The sequence below is a fragment of the Balaenoptera musculus genome, chromosome 2, assembly GCF_009873245.2.
Source record: "Balaenoptera musculus isolate JJ_BM4_2016_0621 chromosome 2, mBalMus1.pri.v3, whole genome shotgun sequence".
In the NCBI taxonomy this organism is placed as follows: Eukaryota; Metazoa; Chordata; class Mammalia; order Artiodactyla; family Balaenopteridae; genus Balaenoptera; species Balaenoptera musculus.
This window is the reverse complement of record NC_045786.1, coordinates 166,948,672-166,966,953: the sequence shown is the minus strand read 5'-3', so window position 1 is coordinate 166,966,953 and position 18,282 is coordinate 166,948,672. Positions and strand designations below refer to the sequence as shown.

General features: G+C 41.1%; 1 protein-coding gene across 2 annotated transcripts; it reads left to right on the top strand.

Annotated features, from left to right (window-relative positions):
• Positions 1-1,297: 1,297 nt before the first annotated feature.
• Positions 1,298-1,933, top strand: LOC118890429 (ras-related protein Rab-2A-like). 2 transcript variants are annotated; one of them, XM_036843278.1, is made up of 3 exons: positions 1,298-1,349; positions 1,385-1,386; positions 1,424-1,933. In XM_036843278.1, the coding sequence occupies exons 1-3, from the start codon at positions 1,298-1,300 to the stop codon at positions 1,931-1,933; spliced, it is 564 nt and encodes a 187-aa protein (XP_036699173.1). The 2 variants fall into 2 exon arrangements, with proteins under 2 accessions (XP_036699173.1, XP_036699172.1); XM_036843277.1 differs by having other exon boundaries at positions 1,298-1,933.
• The last annotated feature ends 16,349 nt before the right edge of the window (positions 1,934-18,282 follow it).

Sequence of the window (18,282 nt, the reverse complement as noted above, 5' to 3'; positions counted from 1 at the left end):
TGGGAACACATACCTGCAGGGGAACAAGGTGGATTTGGTGTGGAGGCTCGTGGGGGAGACTGACAGCTCCAAACCTACTTCTTTTCGTCTTGTGCATGCAGCTAGATGCCATTTCTCATCTTCCTCTGCAGCTGGATGCACCTGGGTCTCTGAGTTCTGGACGGTGAGCTGGAAGTGAGGAGAGTCGCTCACAACCTAGCCCATGAGAACCTCTCGGGCTTGGTCTCTCTTCTTTCCCATCTCCAAGCCAGAGACAGAGGATCCAGCAGCACACTCCAAGATCCCAGGGGATGGCACAGCCATAGGGTGGCAGGGTCCCAGGATGGCGGGGGGAAAGACCACCCCTAAGCAAGAATGCCCACGTTGGAGTGAGACGTCAATTTGTATTGCATTAAGCTACTGAAATCTGGGGCATTATTTTCACAGCAGCTAGGGTTACTTGTCCTAACTAATAGCAGATGTGCACCCAACCGTCCACCCAAGAGGAGCTGATTCTCCTTTGTGTCCCCATTATGATTTATAAAGACCTTTATCACAATACCTGGAAGGCCTTGCTGCACTAATTTGTTTATCTCTTTGTGTCCCTCCAGTGGTTGCCACAGACTTTTTTCATGGTAGGGGCTTAGGGGTGGCCATCTTACCACCAGGGGAGATAGGAAACTTGTCTTGAAGCTATAACTGCCTAGAAAATGCACCATTTCACTCTCAACCTCAAAAATAAGAAGATACATTTTGTTGGCATTTTTTCCAGCAAGGATTCTCCCCTAGATACAACTAGGAAGGCAAAGTCAACATTCTACCAGGGCACTTCTCCATTTTTATTCTCCTCTTAAAAAAAAATATAATAAAAGACTGTAAGGCTATTTTGTTTGGCGCAGTCGAAGGTATTAGCCTACGTCCTCCCTGTAGCAATGCATGTTGCATTGAAGAATCACCCAGCTGTGTGCTACCTGCTTTTGAAAAGAGACCAGAGACGGCCCTAGGGATCCAGGAGCCACCGGAGGATCTGGGCGGAAGACAATGGTCAGACTCGGGGGCTCTTAAAACCAGAAGAGGGAGGCGGGGCGGAGGCGCCGCGGTGGCTGTTATCGTTCAACCGGGCTCCGCTGGGCGCTGCCTCCCTTGGCTCCGACTGTGTCGATTTCTCCCGCTTCCTCTCGGCCCTTCACTCCGGGCGGCTGAAGGCGGCGGCGGCGGCTGCGGCGGGCGGAGTCTGGCGTTTCGAGGCCGAGCGGCGCCAGGGTGAGGGGCACGGAGGAGGAGGAACCATGTGCCCTGGCGCCGGGCAGCCGCGGCCATGGCATACGCCTGTCTCTTCAAGTACATGATCATCGGCGACACAGGTGTTGGTAAATCATGCTTATTGCTACAGTTTACAGACAAGAGGTTTCAGCCAGTGCATGACGTTACTGTTGGTGTCGAGTTCGGTGCTCGAATGATAACTATGGATGGGAAACAGATAAAACTTCAGATTTGGGATACAGCAGGTCAGGAGTCCTTTCGTTCCATCACAAGGTCGTATTACAGAGGTGCAGCAGGGGCTTTACTAGTGTATATTACAAGGAGAGACACATTCAACCACTTGACAATCTGGTTAGAATATGTCCGCCAGCATTCCAATTCCAACATGGTCATTATGCTTATTGGAAATAAAAGTGATTTAGAATTTAGAAGAGAAGTAAAAAAAGAAGAAGGTGACGCTTTTGCACGAGAACATGGACTTATCTTCATGGAAACCTCTGCTAAGACTGCTTCTAATGTAGAAGAGGCATTTATTAATACAGCAAAAGAAATTTATGAAAAGATCCAAGAAGGAGTCTTTGACATTAATAATGAGGCAAATGGCATTAAAATTGGCCCTCAGCATGCTGCTACTAATGCCACGCGCGCAGGCAGTCGGGGAGGACAGCAGGCCGGGGAAAGCTGCTGTTGAGTTTGTTTTCACTGTCTCGCTGCCCAGAAGGGGCTACTCACCTGTTCTTTCACCCTCTCCTCCTGCTCAGCTGAGACATGAAACTCTTCCAAATGGCTTTATGTCACAGAAGAAGACTTTAATCCTTCAACTTCTTGTGTAGCTTTGAATAAATGATGAATGTTCACTTAAAAAGACAGATTTTGGAGATTGTATTCATATCTATTTGCATCTGATTTCTAGGTCAATTGATGTGATTATTTTTGTTAAATGTTGTCTTGTGCCCTTACCTACGAACTGAATCGTATTGAACACTACAAAGTCATCTTGAGTATTTTAAATCGGTTTGTGTAGTTAGGTTTCCCCACACCTGTGGTTACCTAATGTTTAATATTATGGAATTGTCCTCAAAAGTTTGTCACTTTTCAAGGCTATAAGGAAAACAGAAGGACTCTTTTAATTCTGTATTTATCATTTACTTTCTGTAGATATAGTTTAATAACCTGCTTGGGTGTAATTTGCCAAGCTTGGATTCTTTAATGCATTTGCATAAATTCTATACTGTTTAGAGCTTAAAGCTACAGAAGCATCATTAGGAATTGCTTGGACACTGAATTTTAAACTTTTTGACATTGTTAACAAGCATGTTCATCTTTTTCTTGTCACTAGTCCAAGAGAAATATGCTTAATGTACATGCTAAAGGCTATGTATGTGTTAACCTGTTTTAATGCCGAAAGTTTGCTGTTTGTCCACAGTTTCTTTAAGACCTCTTCAGAAAAGGATTTATTTGCCTTAATGCATACTGTTGGGTAAAAACACAGTATAATGAGTGAGGTGGGCGGAAGAAAGAACTCCCCCCGCCTGAGAGACTCCAGGAGGAGTGAGTGTCCACATTTAGATGGCACATTATGAGGACTTTAATCTTTCCTTGAACACAATCATGTTTTCTTTTTCTTTTATTCACATGATTTCTAAGTATATTTTTCACGCAGGACAGTTTTTCAACCTTGATGTACAGTGACTGTGTAAAATTTTTCTTTCAGTGGCAACCTATAATCTTTAAAATATGGTGAGCATCTTGTCTGTTTTGAAGGGGATATGACAATAAATCTACCAGATGGAAAATCCTGTTAAAAGTAGAAAAGCTTTAATAATTTGCTCAGTGTGGTGGTTTTATCCTTCTTTTTCTTTTTCTCCCTTGGACTCTAATGAAATTGTTATAGCAGTGCAAAATAAAATCCTATGTATAAAAAAAAATTTTTTTAATAAAAATAAAACAAGAAGAACCTTAGGAATCATCTCAGGTTGTAGATGGGAAAGCTGAGGCCCCAGGAGGGGTCAGATCACCCAAGGTCATCAACTGGGAAGCAACTGGTGTCCCAAAGTCTTCACTCTTAAGCATCCCCCACTAAGGTCCAGGTGAAAGCACCTGGGTTCTTCCTAAGGCATCCTTCCACCCTCTGTCCCCAGGATCTAGTGCAAGCAGAGTCATTCATGCTTGCTCCTCCAGAGGCAGGTGTGGGTGTCTGGGGACCTTGGCCCCAGCCTGAAGCCCTGATGTCACACTAGAAGACGACTGGGCCAAGGAGCTGAGTAAGGCTCATGGCAAACATTTCCAGGGAAAATAACCTCTGAGTCACAAGAAGGGTAGCCAGATGGGTCATCTCCAGCAGCAAAGAGGGGGTCAAAGCCATGGGTCCCAGTACCCCTTGGGGTCATATTGCCTGCAGAATAACTTAGGGGATGGGGTGGATGGGGAGGAGGGGTGAGCGCAACAGAAATCTTCCTCAATGAGCTGCATCTGGGCAACCTGTCCAACTCAGTCCATCTCCAATCCAATGTCCAGTCCGATGTTCATTTGTCTAAACAGGTCACACTTGCTAGAGGTTAAAAGTACAACTCTGGGGCCAGACTGCCTGGGCTTGAATCCCTGTTCTCCTGCTTACCTGTGAGACTTTGGATAATCACTTACCTCTGCTTGACTCAGTTTCCTCCTCTGTAAAATGGGGACATTAATTGTACCTGCTTCATAGGGCTGCTGAGAGGATTACAAGGAGGCTGGCACCTGATGAGCACTATATAGATACTATGTATATACTATACACACATATATATATGAGTATAAATATATGTAAATGTGTATATACGAGATTACTTTATAATATACCTCGTGCTTGTCCATTTCATGGTTTTACGCCAGGACGAGCCCACCTACCCTGGGGACAATGACTGTCCAGGCTGCTCTATGCGTCACGAAAACTCTCTTTTTTGACTTAAACCAAAGGGAACACAAATGTCTTCTTTTTTTTTTTAACATCTTTATTGGAGTATAATTGCTTTACAATGGTGTGTTAGTTTCTGCTTTATAACAAAGTGAATCAGTTATACATATACATATGTTCCCATATCTCTTCCCTCTTGCATCTCCCTCCCTCCCACCCTCCCTATCCCACCCCTCTAGGTGGTCACAAAGCACCGAGCTGATCTCCCTGTGCTATGCGACTGCTTCCCACTAACTATCTATTTTACGTTTGGTAGTGTATATATGTCCATGCCACTCTCTCACTTTGTCACAGCTTACCCTTCCCCCTCCCCATATCCTCAAGTCCATTCTCTAGTAGGTCTGTGTCTTTATTCCCATCTTGCCACTAGGTTCTTCATGACCTTTTTTTTTTTTTTCCTTAGATTCCATATATATGTGTTAGCATACTGTATTTGTTTTTCTCTTTCTGACTTACTTCACTCTGTATGACAGACTCTAACTCCATCCACCTCACTACAAATAACTCCATTTTGTTTCTTTTTATGGCTGAGTAATATTCCATTGTATATATGTGCCACATCTTCTTTATCCATTCATCCGATGATGGACACTTAGGTTGCTTCCATGTCCTGGCTATTGTAAATAGAGCTGCAATGAACATTTTGGTACATGACTCTTTTTGAATTATGGTTTTCTCAGGGCATATGCCCAGTAGTGGGATTGCTGGGTCGTATCACAAATGTCTTCTGCTATCTGGAGTGTGACTGCTGCCGTAAGCTTGGTGGCCCACTGCCCCAAAACTGGCTTTCGGGGAAAAAGACCCAGGAGATGTGATCTAAAGGAGGATAAATATTTCCCCCTGTGTCTGGAATCAAGGGGCATTTGCTTTCAGCTCTGAGGAATCCATTCTTTTCTGTAGCCCCAAATAAATCTTTATGGAGGGAGGAAATTACCAGAGGTAAAACTGAGTCTGTTTAGTGGTGCCGGACTCACTTGGGGACAGCACTGGAATGCCAGTGGGCCCAGGCCCTGCTGGTCATCCCTCTCCCGGAGCAGGCTGCCCACTTAGAGGGCAGAGGTGGGGAAAGGGGCTACACTTCCGTCCTCTGGCCGACATCCTGCAGTGACCTCACCGCTGATGCTCTGGGTGGCCAGGAGAAAGATGCTTCACCTCTTTCTGGGCTTCTCTTTCCTCTTCAGTAAATTTAAGATAATAATGATGAGTCCTGCCTTGTATTATTAGCGTTGATTAAGTCACAGATGCAAACACCTTTGCAAAAGCACAAAGAGGTGTTATTCCAACCAGCTCGTGGCTGATCTGCCCCTCCCACCCACCAAACTCAGCCTCTCCTTCCGTTGATAACTCCAAAGGGGTTAAAAGATTTGCATCTTGGCTCTGCCATTTACTAGATTATACCTTCAGACAATGCATCACTTCTCTGTGAAACGGGGATAATAATAGTACCTCCCTGCAGAATTGCGGTGAGAATTAAATGAACAAATCCATGGTAAAGCACTTAGCTCACATCAGTACCTGCCACAAAGCAAATAGACATTGACAGAGATTAGCGGTAAGGGCACACTTAACACGGTGTGTGTAATTTGTCTCTTTTTGTGTCATTCCTATGCGATTGTGGGCTCCTCAAGCACAGGGGCATGACCTTTCTATTTTAATATATTCTCCTTTGCAGTGGGTATGGGATGCCTCCTGCATACCTCTCTCTCTAACGGAGTACAGGGCTCTCACCCCCCCACCTCACCTCTTTTCCAGCCACTGCTGCCCTGGCCATTTCTGCTGAGCTTTGATCAGCTTTGTACAGAGGTCGCTTGGTCTCAGCTTTTGGCCATGTGTCTCTTATGCCCTGTCCCAGGGCTTCTCTCATGGGTGTCACAATCCTGGGCACTCATCCTTGCCCAACCGGAAGTGTGGGAAGTTAACACCGACGGGCAGGTCTTGACCAATGGGATAGGAGCCGACGCCTCCACTGCCTTCCCCCAGGAGCACAGTCCTGAGAAGCATTTCATAAAGTGACTCAGAGTGTCCATGGGATGGAGCAGTCACTCAGAGTGGTGGCCAGTTTAATAAGGCCTCCTTGCATTGGGTTCCCCAGGCCCTCCCTCCTGCTCTCTGGTACTATGTTCTCCAATAAACAGCCCCACTACAGGCCTTTCTCTCAGGTTCTATCTGCAGGGGGCCCAGGCTAAGACATCCTCTTGCTGTGTTTCCCATCACAGGGAATGGCAACCCCATCCACACTGGTTCCAGAAAGAATCTGGGGAGAGATTCCCTACTCTTCCTTTCCCTTCTTTACTCCTCCCCCCGCACAAAACACCCATCCAAATGATTTTCTTTCTGTTGATTCTATTTTATTTTCTGTTGGTTTGATTTGACTTCCTGTTGATTTTATCCTCCTACTTATTGATTTTACTTATTTCCTGCTGCTGCTTTTTTATTTCCCGTTGATTCTACTTCCTGCGAGCTTTTTCAACAGCTAGTCTCTCAGCATCTCAGCTGCCTCTGCCTTTGCACGGGCCACCACCATCCCTCTCCCAGCACACAGCAGCAACCTCAATGGTCTCCCTGCTTCCAGCGCTCAACAAGGCCAGATCTCAAAGACTCTTGTATAGCTTGCTCTGTAGTTTGAGCTTTACCCTTACCCTGGTGGGAGGGGTATGGCGGGAGTGGAGGGTGGTGATAAGGAGAGTCTAGAGGCAGGGAGGTAGTTCAGGAGGCTCCCACAAGAACCCCAGGCAAGAGGTGGTAAAATCGCAAGAAGCGGGAGATTTGGCAATAGATGTTTTGAGTTCGCCCTCCACCTCTTGTTTCCTGGGAGTCCTGCAACTCATAACATTCACCTCCCAGATTTCAGTGGGAGGGAGCAGTCTCAGAATCTGAAGAATCCTTCACGTTTGGCCTCAGGGGACTCAGGAACCCACCGTGAGCAGGCTTTCTGTCCTCAAATAAAAGTGCTGCTTCATCTCCAGGCAGGGAATGGAGCCGCCAAAGGGAATTAAATTAATAAACTGCATAAGGAGCCTAGACCCACTCCAGCCCTCTCTGTGAATCATCCCAGCACCAATGCCCTCAGCCTCTGTGCTGATTAACAGCAGCTCCAATCTGGGGGGCAGGGAGTCTGAAGTCTGCTATTTATATGTCTATCATTGTTACCCACAGGTGCTTGGTGGGGAGGAGGTCCAGAAAAAGCTTGTCTAAGCTTAAACTGAAACTATAATACACTGTTTATTTAGGGACCAAGGAAGGCCATCTAGGGCCCATCTTTTATGTTCTTTTAACTAACACTTTTATGTCAACCATCATATGTAACTCCCCTAATCTTCTGAAGGGACACTTTTTCCCTCCATTTTACAGATGAAGAAACTGAGTCTCAGAGAAGCAAAGTAACTTGACTAAGATCATGCAGTTGTGTCTCCATCCCCACTATATGCTGAAAGTCCCTTTTAATCTTTTCCTTTAAAGGACTGGTCAGAAAGACTTCTCTGGGTGGAAAGAATAGGCTATAATCGTTGGCCCACTTTCCAAAGGTTATTTTTTATCTGGAGCCAAAGGACCTATTCCCTTTCATCCAGAGGCTGCCTGTCTTTTGAGGCCATTCCAGTACCCCTCCCCCACGAAGACCACTGGCAGCTCTCCAGGCCACACCAGCCACTCTTACCTTCAAGTTCCTATAGCACCTAAGCCTGGGCTGATCTTTTGGCTTTTAATTATCAGAATTCCATATAACTTCTCTTTCTTTATTATTTAACACTTGATGGTCATTTCATTTTAACAATAGAAACCTTCTAACTGAATACAGTATACCTACAGCAAATTGTAAATATTGTGAGTGTATAGCATGTTAAATGACCACAGACTGAATCCAGCTGTGCCACAGGACCCAGCCCATAAAGGAGAACGTGGCCAGACCCCTAGGAGCTTCCCTGTATCCCCTTCCAGCCACTATCTCCCCAACCCAGAATAACCACTCTCTCGACTTATGACGCTACAGATTAGCTTTGCTTCTCTTGGTGCTTTCCATAAATGCAAACGTAAATGTCATGCAGTACATACCCCTTTGAGCCTGGCTTCTTTTGCCCACACAATGTCTGCGAGTTCACCCATGGCTGTTTAACTTTCCTCACCCTTCTGTTTGTGGGATTCATCCATTTTGTTGTGCATAGCTGTAATTTGTTCATTCTCATTGCCAAGTTGTATTCCATTGTATGGAAATACCATGATGGAATGAATACCATTTGACCATTGATGGGCTTTTGAGTGGTTTCCATTCTGAACAGTTTTGCAGTGAACATTCTAGTCCACGACTTCTGGTGGACATAGGTTCACATTTCTGTGGGGTGTGTACCTGGGAATGGAATTGTTGGGTCATCAGGTATATGTGTTTTCAGCACTAGTAGAAATTGTCAGATGATTTTCCAAATTGCATGAATTTACACTTCTACCAACAGGGCATAAAGATCCAGTTGTTCACAAGCTTACCAGAAGTTGACATTTTCTTTATCCTTTTATCAATTCTGGTTAGTACACAGTGGTCTCTAATACTGGGTTTAACTTGCATTAAACCTGATGCCTAATGAACTTGAGCTTATTTTCATATGTCTATTGGCCATTTGGATAACCTCTTTAGTGAAGTCCCTATTCAAGTATTCTGCCAGTTTATCTACTGGATTGCCTTTTTTTATATTGATTTGTAGAAGTTCTTTACATATGTTGTATAAGAGTCCTTTGTCAGATACATGTACTGAAAATACCTTCTCCCACTTGGTGAGTTGACTTTTTATTCTTTTATAGTGTACTATGTGAGTAGGCTTCCTCAGTTTTAATATAGTCCAAATTTATTTATTTTTTCTTCATGATTAGTGATTTTACGTTCTACTTAAGAAGCCTGTCTACTTCAGGGTCACAAAGATATTCTGTTATGTTTTCCTTTTAAAGTTTTATTATTTAACCTATCTCATTTAAATCTGCAATCCATCTGGAAATATTTTTTGCACATTGTATAAGATAAGGATTCATTTTGGTTCATGTATATATCCAGTTCCCCCCATACCACTGGTTGAGAAGACCATCCTTTCCCCACTGCTTGTCAATTAAAAAAAAGACTTCTAGGATTTTGATTGGGCCTGCATTGAATCAACAGATCAATTTAGGGGGAATTACCATCTTAACAATAGTGAATCTTCCAACCCATAAATATTCAATTTCTCTCCATTTATGTAGGCCTTCTTTAATTTCTCTCAGCTATGCTTTGTAGTAGTCAGTGTACAGCTCTTGCACATCTTTTGTCAGATTTCTCCCTAAGCATCTCCTAGTTGTATGCTATTCTAAATGATATTTTTAAATTTTCTGATTGTTTGTTGGTAATATTGAGAAATACAATTGATTTTTATATACTGATCTTCTAAAATTATTACTTCTAGTAGCTTTTTTAAAAATAGATTTCATCAGATTTCCTACGTAGGCAATCATGTCAACTGTGAATAAAGACAGTTTTCCTTCTCCCTTTCCAATCTGATGTCTTTTATACCAGGGGTCCCCAAGCCCCCGTTAGGAACTGGGCCGCACGGCAGGAGGTGAGGGTGGGCGAGCCAGCGAAGCTTCAGCTGCCGCTTCCCCATCATTGGCATTATCGCCTGAACCATCCCCATTCCCCCCACCCCACCCCGGTCCGTGGAAAAATTGTCTTCCACGAAACCGGTCTCTGGTGCCAAAAAGGTTGGGGACTGCTGTTGTATGTATTTTTCTTAATTTATTGCCCTGACTAGAAACTTCAGCACAATTTTGAATAGAATTTGTGGGAAGAGACATTCTTGCCTTGTTCCTAAACTTAAAAAGCATTAACTATTTTACCATTAAGTATGTTAGCTATAGATTTTCATAGATTACCCTTTATCAGATTGGGCAAATTCCCTTTTATTCCTAGTTTCCAGAGACGTTTTATCAGGGATGGATGATAGATTATGTCAAATGCTTTCTCTGCATTTACTGAGATGATCATATGTTTCTTTTCTTTTTTTTTAGTCTGTGAATATGGTAAGTTACATTAATTCATTTCTGAGTGTTAAACTAACCTGGCATTCCTGGGATTTGGTGGGGGTTTTTTTGTTTGTTGGTTGGTTGGTTTAGTTTATTATGCTTTCTTTTAGTTACTCTTGACTTATGAAATCTTTTACCTTTGCTTAATTTTCCCTAATCTCTGCTAAAGGTTATTAATACCTATGTCTTCTCTCCACCACTTCCTTTCAACCAAGATAAGAACTTCAGCATTGATGCACTTAGAGGGTTCCTAACCTCCTGCCCAAAATTATGTTGTTATGTTATGTTTAATACTGGATTTTGAGGAGCATGTTTCTTTAAGAATCATTCCTTATTCATAGAACAATAAGTTTTACGTATTCAGTGCCCATTCCTTACTTCCCACTCCATGTCTTTGCCTGCATGATTCATTTTGGCCACTTACGTAGATATTGCTATGGTTGGAACAAAGAGCATAGGGTGTGGGGTAGCGGGGGAGAGGGTAGTGGAGGTTAAAGGCCAGATTATGATGAGCCTTGGCTGCTAAACTTAAGAATTTTTTTCCCAGAAGGCAATAGGAAGGTATAAATCAGGTATAAAGGAAAGGTAATTTTGATATCAAAAGTTATCATAAATGTAAAGTAAATAAAAGTATGGTATTGATGCAGCAATAGATACATAGGAAAATGGAACATGATAGCTCAGATATATGTCCACACCTATGATCCTATGATAACCTGGCATACGGAAGAAGTATCTCATAGGGCACTAGGTAACAAATGCACTATTTGCTTAACGGAATGAGGAAATTTTGTGTGGGAAAAAATTGAACTTTTACTTTATGTAACCCCCCAAAATGGCTTCCAGGCATACTGAAACCTAAATGTTAAAAAAATAAACAAACTTTAATATTTCTGAATCAAATATAACTAAATATGTTTATGACATCAGGGTAGTGAAGAAACTACCCTGGAGGATTGGCATGTATTTTCCATTTTAGCCATTGTGGTGGGTAGGATTTCACTGTGGTCTAATTGACATTTCCCTGGTGAGTAAGCCGGTTCAGCCCTTTTTATATGTTTATCGGTCATTTGGATCTCCTCTTCTGTGAACTGTCTGTTCAAGTCCTTTGCCCACACTTCTATTAATTTGTTAGAATTCTTCATGTATTCTGGATACGAGCAGTTTGCCAGTTCTAGAGGTTGCAAATGTAACACTCTGGGTTTTTATTCTCTTTGATGAAGAGAAATCCTTAATTTCATGAAATCCAATTTACCAGTGTTATCAAAGGTGAATTTAGGGTTGAGTTTGGTGACTCCCTGGGTCGCTCCACTCCCCACTCTGGCTGACCCAACAGTTGATGGGAGAATGTGCTTCTGCCACTTCCCAATATAAGACTTTTCTGGACAGTAGTTTTCTCATTCCAGTATTTCTTAAGTGTCTTCTGTGTGTCAGGTTCTCGTAGGTGCTCAGGATACAAGGAAACAAGACCAAGTCTCTGCCCTTATGGAGCTTACATTCCTGTGAGGAATTAGAAAAAGAGTAACTTGGAAATCTTCGCTATGAGTAAGGTAATAAATCAGCAAGACTGCTGAGTGGGCTGCGTGGGATCAGACATGATGAATGTGTCAAAACAGAAAAAAGCTATGACCTTCTCCAGCAGTCTTCAGAAACCTGGGAAGAGATCTAACCAACAGCAGAGGGTTGTAAATTAGAATGAGGGGAAAAAACGGCAAATGTTCCAGAAATATATTCCAGTCTCCCAAGGTTATTGCCACAACTGGTTTGTTTAGTTTTAACAAAATGTAGCAATGCCCAGATGAATCCAGTGGTCAGATTTTTGGCACAGATACAAACCAGGAAATGAACAAGATCATAGTGAGGACACAAAGCTTTAAGAAAAATGGCCCTTATGCAGCCTTTGCCATCCTTAGCCCCTCATCCTGATAAGGTCATGTAAATTTAGACAACAGATTAGAAGAACGAAGATACACAGGCCCTCATTAAGGAGTGGTGAACAGGAAGAGAAGAGAAAGTAACTAAATGCCTTCGGAAGTCAATAGAACTAAAAAGGCACAGGAGTAGGGGGCGTACAAGCTATTAGGGAGATGGCCTGGGTATTAAAACTTCTTATGAATATTTCCAAAGTATAATATGGTTAATCACTTTACCTGATAAGTCAATAAGAGAAAGCTTATTTATATTTAGTCTACTGTCTTTATGAACTCAAGGACAGATGTCATACTCTGGAGGAGAGAGATTTTTCCCTAAAAATGATTTAAGTTGTCCTAAAGGAGAGGGAAAACTTAAGTTATCAAGAATCACGAATCACATGGTGGATAATTCTTAATTTTTAGAGTCTTGGACCCTCTTCCTAGAAAAAAGTCGTATATTTCCACACAAATAAAATTGTACATGCATATTCCAGGATCCTGGTGCCTAGCTTTGAATTTCAGATTGCAATCTCTGACTCATTTCCCAGCAATGTGAATAAACAGTGTTGCTATTTTTGTTCCACTTTGCCAAAGTTAATGAACCTTCCAGGAAGCCCTCTCTGCAGTTTTACTCTTTTATAATAATGTGCTTAAAATCCATGTTTATAAATATAGTGTAATCTTAGCTAATCTTCCCCAGCTCTATTTCATTGCTGAGTAATTTACATAGGACTAGAATTTATTCACTGATTCATTGCACCACCAGATGCCCCACCCACTGGAGATATCTGGCCTGATCTCCGCTTCCTTCCATCCTTGCAGGTCTGTTTCCAGATCCCAGCATGCCTCCTGCCCAGGTGCACCTCAGTGTTGAAGCCCTGTGTCCCGCCTCCACCCTCCAATATTGCATCTGTATTAGTCAGGGTTCTCCAAAGAAACAGAACCAAGAAAAGCTATATATCTATCTATCTACCTATTTACTGATTGATCAATCCTTTTTGCTTGTTGACAAGGATTTTAAAAAAATTTATCCTTGATAATTTTTTTACAATGTATTTAGATATCTTTTCCCTTATTTATTCTATTCTGATGACATCAATTGTCTTTAGTTCTGGAAATTTCTCAATTATTTATCAAATACTGCCTCCCTTTTATTCTCTTTTCTCTGCTTCCGGAATTCTTATTAAATAGATACTGGAATTTGTGCATTTATCCTCCAGGTCTCTTAATTTCACACTTTCCAACTTTCAGTCTGTGATGGATTTAGGGAGCCAATCTTCCAGGCTTCGATCTTATCTATTCTGCTATTCAACCTACCTAGTGAGTCTTTAATTTCAACAATTGCATATTTTGTTTCCAAGATAATAAGAACAAATATTAATTGAGTACTTAACTATATGTTAGGAGCTACTCTAAACACTTTACAAATATTAACTATTTAATCTTCATAAAAACCCCATGAAGTAGATGTAATTTTATTATTCCCATCTTCCAAACAACAAACTCAAAGCACAGAGAAGGTAAGGGACTTGCGCAAGGTTACAGACCCAGTAAGTGACTGACGGAATGTAGATCCAGGCAACCGATTCCAGAGCCTGTGCTTGTACCTCTACAGTACTGCATCTCCGGAGTATGATTTTTTAAAAAAAATAACCACTTATACTTGTGTCATTGCCATAAAACACAACCTTACTTTCTGTAGGCATATCAGTTATGCTTGTTTTAAATACTGCTTCTGGCTGTTTGGGTTGCTCTGTTCCCTAAGGTGTAAGTTCTTCTGTTTTTTGCCTCTTTTTCATGGTGTGTGTGTTCTTGCACCCTCCTGTGATTCCTTTCCGTGAGTTCATCTCAGAAGTTGTGCTCCCCTATAAGAGTTTCAGCCGTCCTGGCTTTGGAAATCTATCTGGGGGATGGGCAGAACTTCTATTGGTCTTGTTTCTCTTCTTCTCCAGGGCTAAGGAGTTTGACTGGGTCTCCAGTGGGAGGGGGTGGGGGTCTTCTGCTTATTTATGGACTTCCTGCCCCCCTCCAGGGCACTGCCCAGCTCCTATCCTGAGTACCATTCCTCCAGAGAACAGATGTAATTTTTCCCTTAACCAGGGTGGTGGGTGTGGAGGTGGCAGTGAGATCTTCACAACAGCTGGACCAAACACCCTGCTGTAAAATTCTAGTTAATCCTTTGGTTGCCACTTCCATTCCCTCCTCCCACTAAGTGTGACCATTTCTGTGCATGGAGCTCCCATCTCGTGACTCACACCTCATTTGGATGGTACTCCCTTGTAGGCAGGCTTGCACTGCTTTCTCCTTTGATTGAATTTCTTTTTTTCCCCCACCATTACTCTTCATAAACCCTGAGTCAGTTTTAAAATATCTTTGTAAAGTATCTGGAGTTTGAGGAGAGAGACAAAGAGACAGGGAGAGGTGAAGAAAGGGAGTGTGCTGCTTATCTTTTAAGCCACTTTTTGTGTTTTGCTAAACAATTTTTTCAATTTATCATTCTTTTCCATTTTTGTTTGTGGGTCTTGTTTCTTCATGAAAAAAAATACATTTCTTCCCAAGGTCATAGAAGTAGTCTTATGTTTTTCTTGCAATAGTTTTTAAGTTGTATTCTTCACTTGCCTATCCCCCACCAAAAAAAAGAAAAAAAGAAAAATTGTGGAAATAAAAATAAAACTCCTGAAATGAAAAACTCAATAGATATAGGCTAAACTGCATAATGGATACCAGTAAAGAGTAAATTACTGAACTGAAAAATCAGTCTTAGGAAGTCTCCTGGGATGTATTAGCTAAAAGAGAAGGAAAGAATAAAAATGAGCTAAGACATGGAGGATGAATGCAGAAATATAAACACCTATTTAATAATGCTTCCAAAAGAAGAAAATAAAAAGAATGTGAGACAAACAAAAATTGAGGAAGTAATAGCTGAGAACTTTCTAGATCTAAATAAAAAACAACTTAGGTCTCATGGGCCAGAACTAAGGCATGTGGTCACCCCAAACCAAGAACTACCTTAGAGAAATCAGGATTTACCGATGAGCTGGGTCATCATTACTCCCAGTTACATTAGAGGTAGAGACCCCCCAAAATGAGGGTTCTGCAGCATGAAGAAGAAGGGAAATGTGGGCTGGGTAGCTAACCTACGGCATTACAGTTACTGCTTCACCACTAATGTAGATCATTTCAATAGATGCAAAATAGGCATCCAATAAAATTCAACATACATGTTTTAAAAAAAAAAGCTGAAGAACTAGGAATGGTAGGACATTCTTTAACTGATAAAGCATATCTATCAAAACTTTCAGCTAAGATCACGCTTACTGGTTAAACTTTAGAATTCTTATTAAAGACAGGAACACCTACCATCAACCACTCCTGTTATTTAACATATTTTAACAAACACCAAAAGTCAAGGAGACAGAGAGACCGAGAGAGAGAGAGAAAGAGAGAGAGAGAAAGGGACAGAGGGAGACAGATAGACAGACATTAGGAATTATAAGCATTGGAAAGGAAGAGGGAAAAATAAACTATTATTTGCAGATAAACCAACCATCAAAACTAATACAAGAGCTTAGCAAGGATGCTGGGTGCAAAGTCAACACCAAAATTTTACACCAGAAAGAAGCATAAAAAACACCATTCAACAACAAGAATTTACTATATAGCATAGGGAACTATATTCAATATCTTGTAACAGAACTTTTAAAAAAGAATATATATATATTTGGTGTGTATATATATATATTATATATATATATATATATATAAACCAAATCACTTTGCTGTACACCTGAAACTAACACAATAATTTAACTATAAATCAACTATACTTTAATTTTTAAAAAAGCTTAAAATCTCTAAAAAAAAATACCATTCATGCATTCCCTCATGCAATTTTCTGCATGTATGTTATAGGTCAATAAAGAAACAATTTAAGTGTATCCTTTCCAACTTTTAAGGCATAGTTATCTTCTCACTGATACAAACACAGAGAAAATATATGTTTCCATTGGCACGCAGTGACAGAGATGGATGCAACAATTCTAAATAAAATGATGGCAAATTAAAAAAAAATACCATTCACAAAAGCAACAAAACTACAAAATATCTAGAAGTAAGCAAAACAAAATATGTAACACTATTAAAGGAGATATTACAAAATGTTATTAAAGAATATGAGGTTTTCCTTAACTGTACAAATTCAATGAACTGCCAGTAAAAATCCCAAAAGTATTAAGAAAAAATACAGACAGGGAGATCAGCTCCGTGCTTTGTGACCACCTAGAGGGGTGGGATAGGGAGGGTGGGAGGGAGATGCAAGAGGGAGGAGATATGGGGATATAAGTATATGTATAGCTGATTCCCTTTGTTATAAAGCAGAAACTAACACACCATTGTAAAGCAATTATACTCCAAGAAAGATGTTAAAAAAAAAGAAAAAATACAGAGATGCAAAAGTACAATTTTGAAAAAAGAACAAAGAGGGAAGACCTATCCCATCAAGTATTTCAAATTCAAATTTTAATAATTTTTTGTGTGGTTTTACCATAGTAACAGTCAAATGGGACAGAACAGAGCCCAGAAACAGACTCATTTGTACATGGGAACTTCATATTTAATCGGGGCGCTGTCAGGGACTTCCCTGGAAGCCCAGTGGTTAGGACTCTGTGCTTCCAATGGAGGGGGCGTAGGTTCGATCCCTGGTTGGGGAACTAAGATCCCACACGCTGCGTGGTGTGGCCAAAACAATAAAATCATTTTATTTTAAAAATTTCTGCTGTCAGAAATCTTGTGTGGAAGGATAAATTATTCAGCAGTCTTTGGGAGATTGACTAAAAATTTGGAAAAATTAAGATACAACTAGATTCTGACCTAGCACACAAAATAGACAAATTCGTATATACATACTATATTTATATACCTCATGTAAAAATAAGTCCCCCATGCTGTTAATTGATGAGAATTCCATTTAAAATATCCTAAAATTGAAAAGCTAGGTCAAGAGATATTGTGTAAATGGGACAGAGGACATTTTCAGCATGAAAACTAAAAGCACTATACAGTTAATATATTTATCTCAGTTTATATATGTTAGAAGCATGAAGATGAAGAGCCACTTTTCTAGGAGGAAAAAAGAGAAATGCAAAATATTTTTCTGAGGTCAAATTAATGCAATCAAACTAAATTAAAGAAGAACTGAGGGTGGAGCGAGAAGAACCATGCTGATGGGCAGCCCCAGAGACAGGGTGGGTATTCAACCATTTTGTGTGTTTTGAGTAGGGGTTACGGGTGTTTGCTTTTGCAGTTGTGTTGTGTGTGTATTGGGTTAGCATAGGACCTCGCTACTTGGAGATGGCTCATAGACTATCTGCGTCAGCCTCACCTTGGAGCTTGTTAGAAATTCAGGATCTCACCCCAACTCTCTCCAATTAGAATCTGCATTTTACCAAGGTCGCCATATACACCTTAGAGTCTGAGAAGTGCTTAACACTTAAAGAAAACTCTGTTAAGTTTAGAGAGAGACAGTAGCCATGCAAGGATTAAAGCTATGATCAGTCCCTGAGTTTTACTTAGTATATCCTTGTCTCAGATTCTCCATTAACCTACAGACAAAATTTCATCCCTATGGGTTAAAAGCTATAACATCCCTTTTACCCTGAGCTCACTTAGTCATCAGCCTTAATGATCTAAAATATGGCCCAGGTGTAGGAATTAACAAGAACAACAACAAAACACTCCAGGCAATTAGCATGGAGGCAGCTTGTATATTTCACGCACTGGCGAAATCTCAGACCCTCACAATCCTGATAATCTTGGTGTTATGGTTCCCTGTACACAAAAGATTGGAAGCAGCAGATTAAGAGTAGAGCCTAGGAAAGGGAGAGCAGGCTTGGGGTGAGGCTCAGAATGAGAATTGACGGTAGAAAGAATGGCTTTAACATTTTCATGGTTATTTAGTTTTATAAGTCTTGGTCACACCTCAAAGACAGTAATTCAGATCTTAGAGAAGTGGTTCTCAACCCTGGCTGCCCTTTAGACTCACCTGAGGAATCCTTTAAAAAATAAAACCCAAAACCTCCGTCTCAGAGATCCTCATCTCATTGCTCTGGGGTGGAGTGTAGGCACAGGTATTTTATAAAAGCT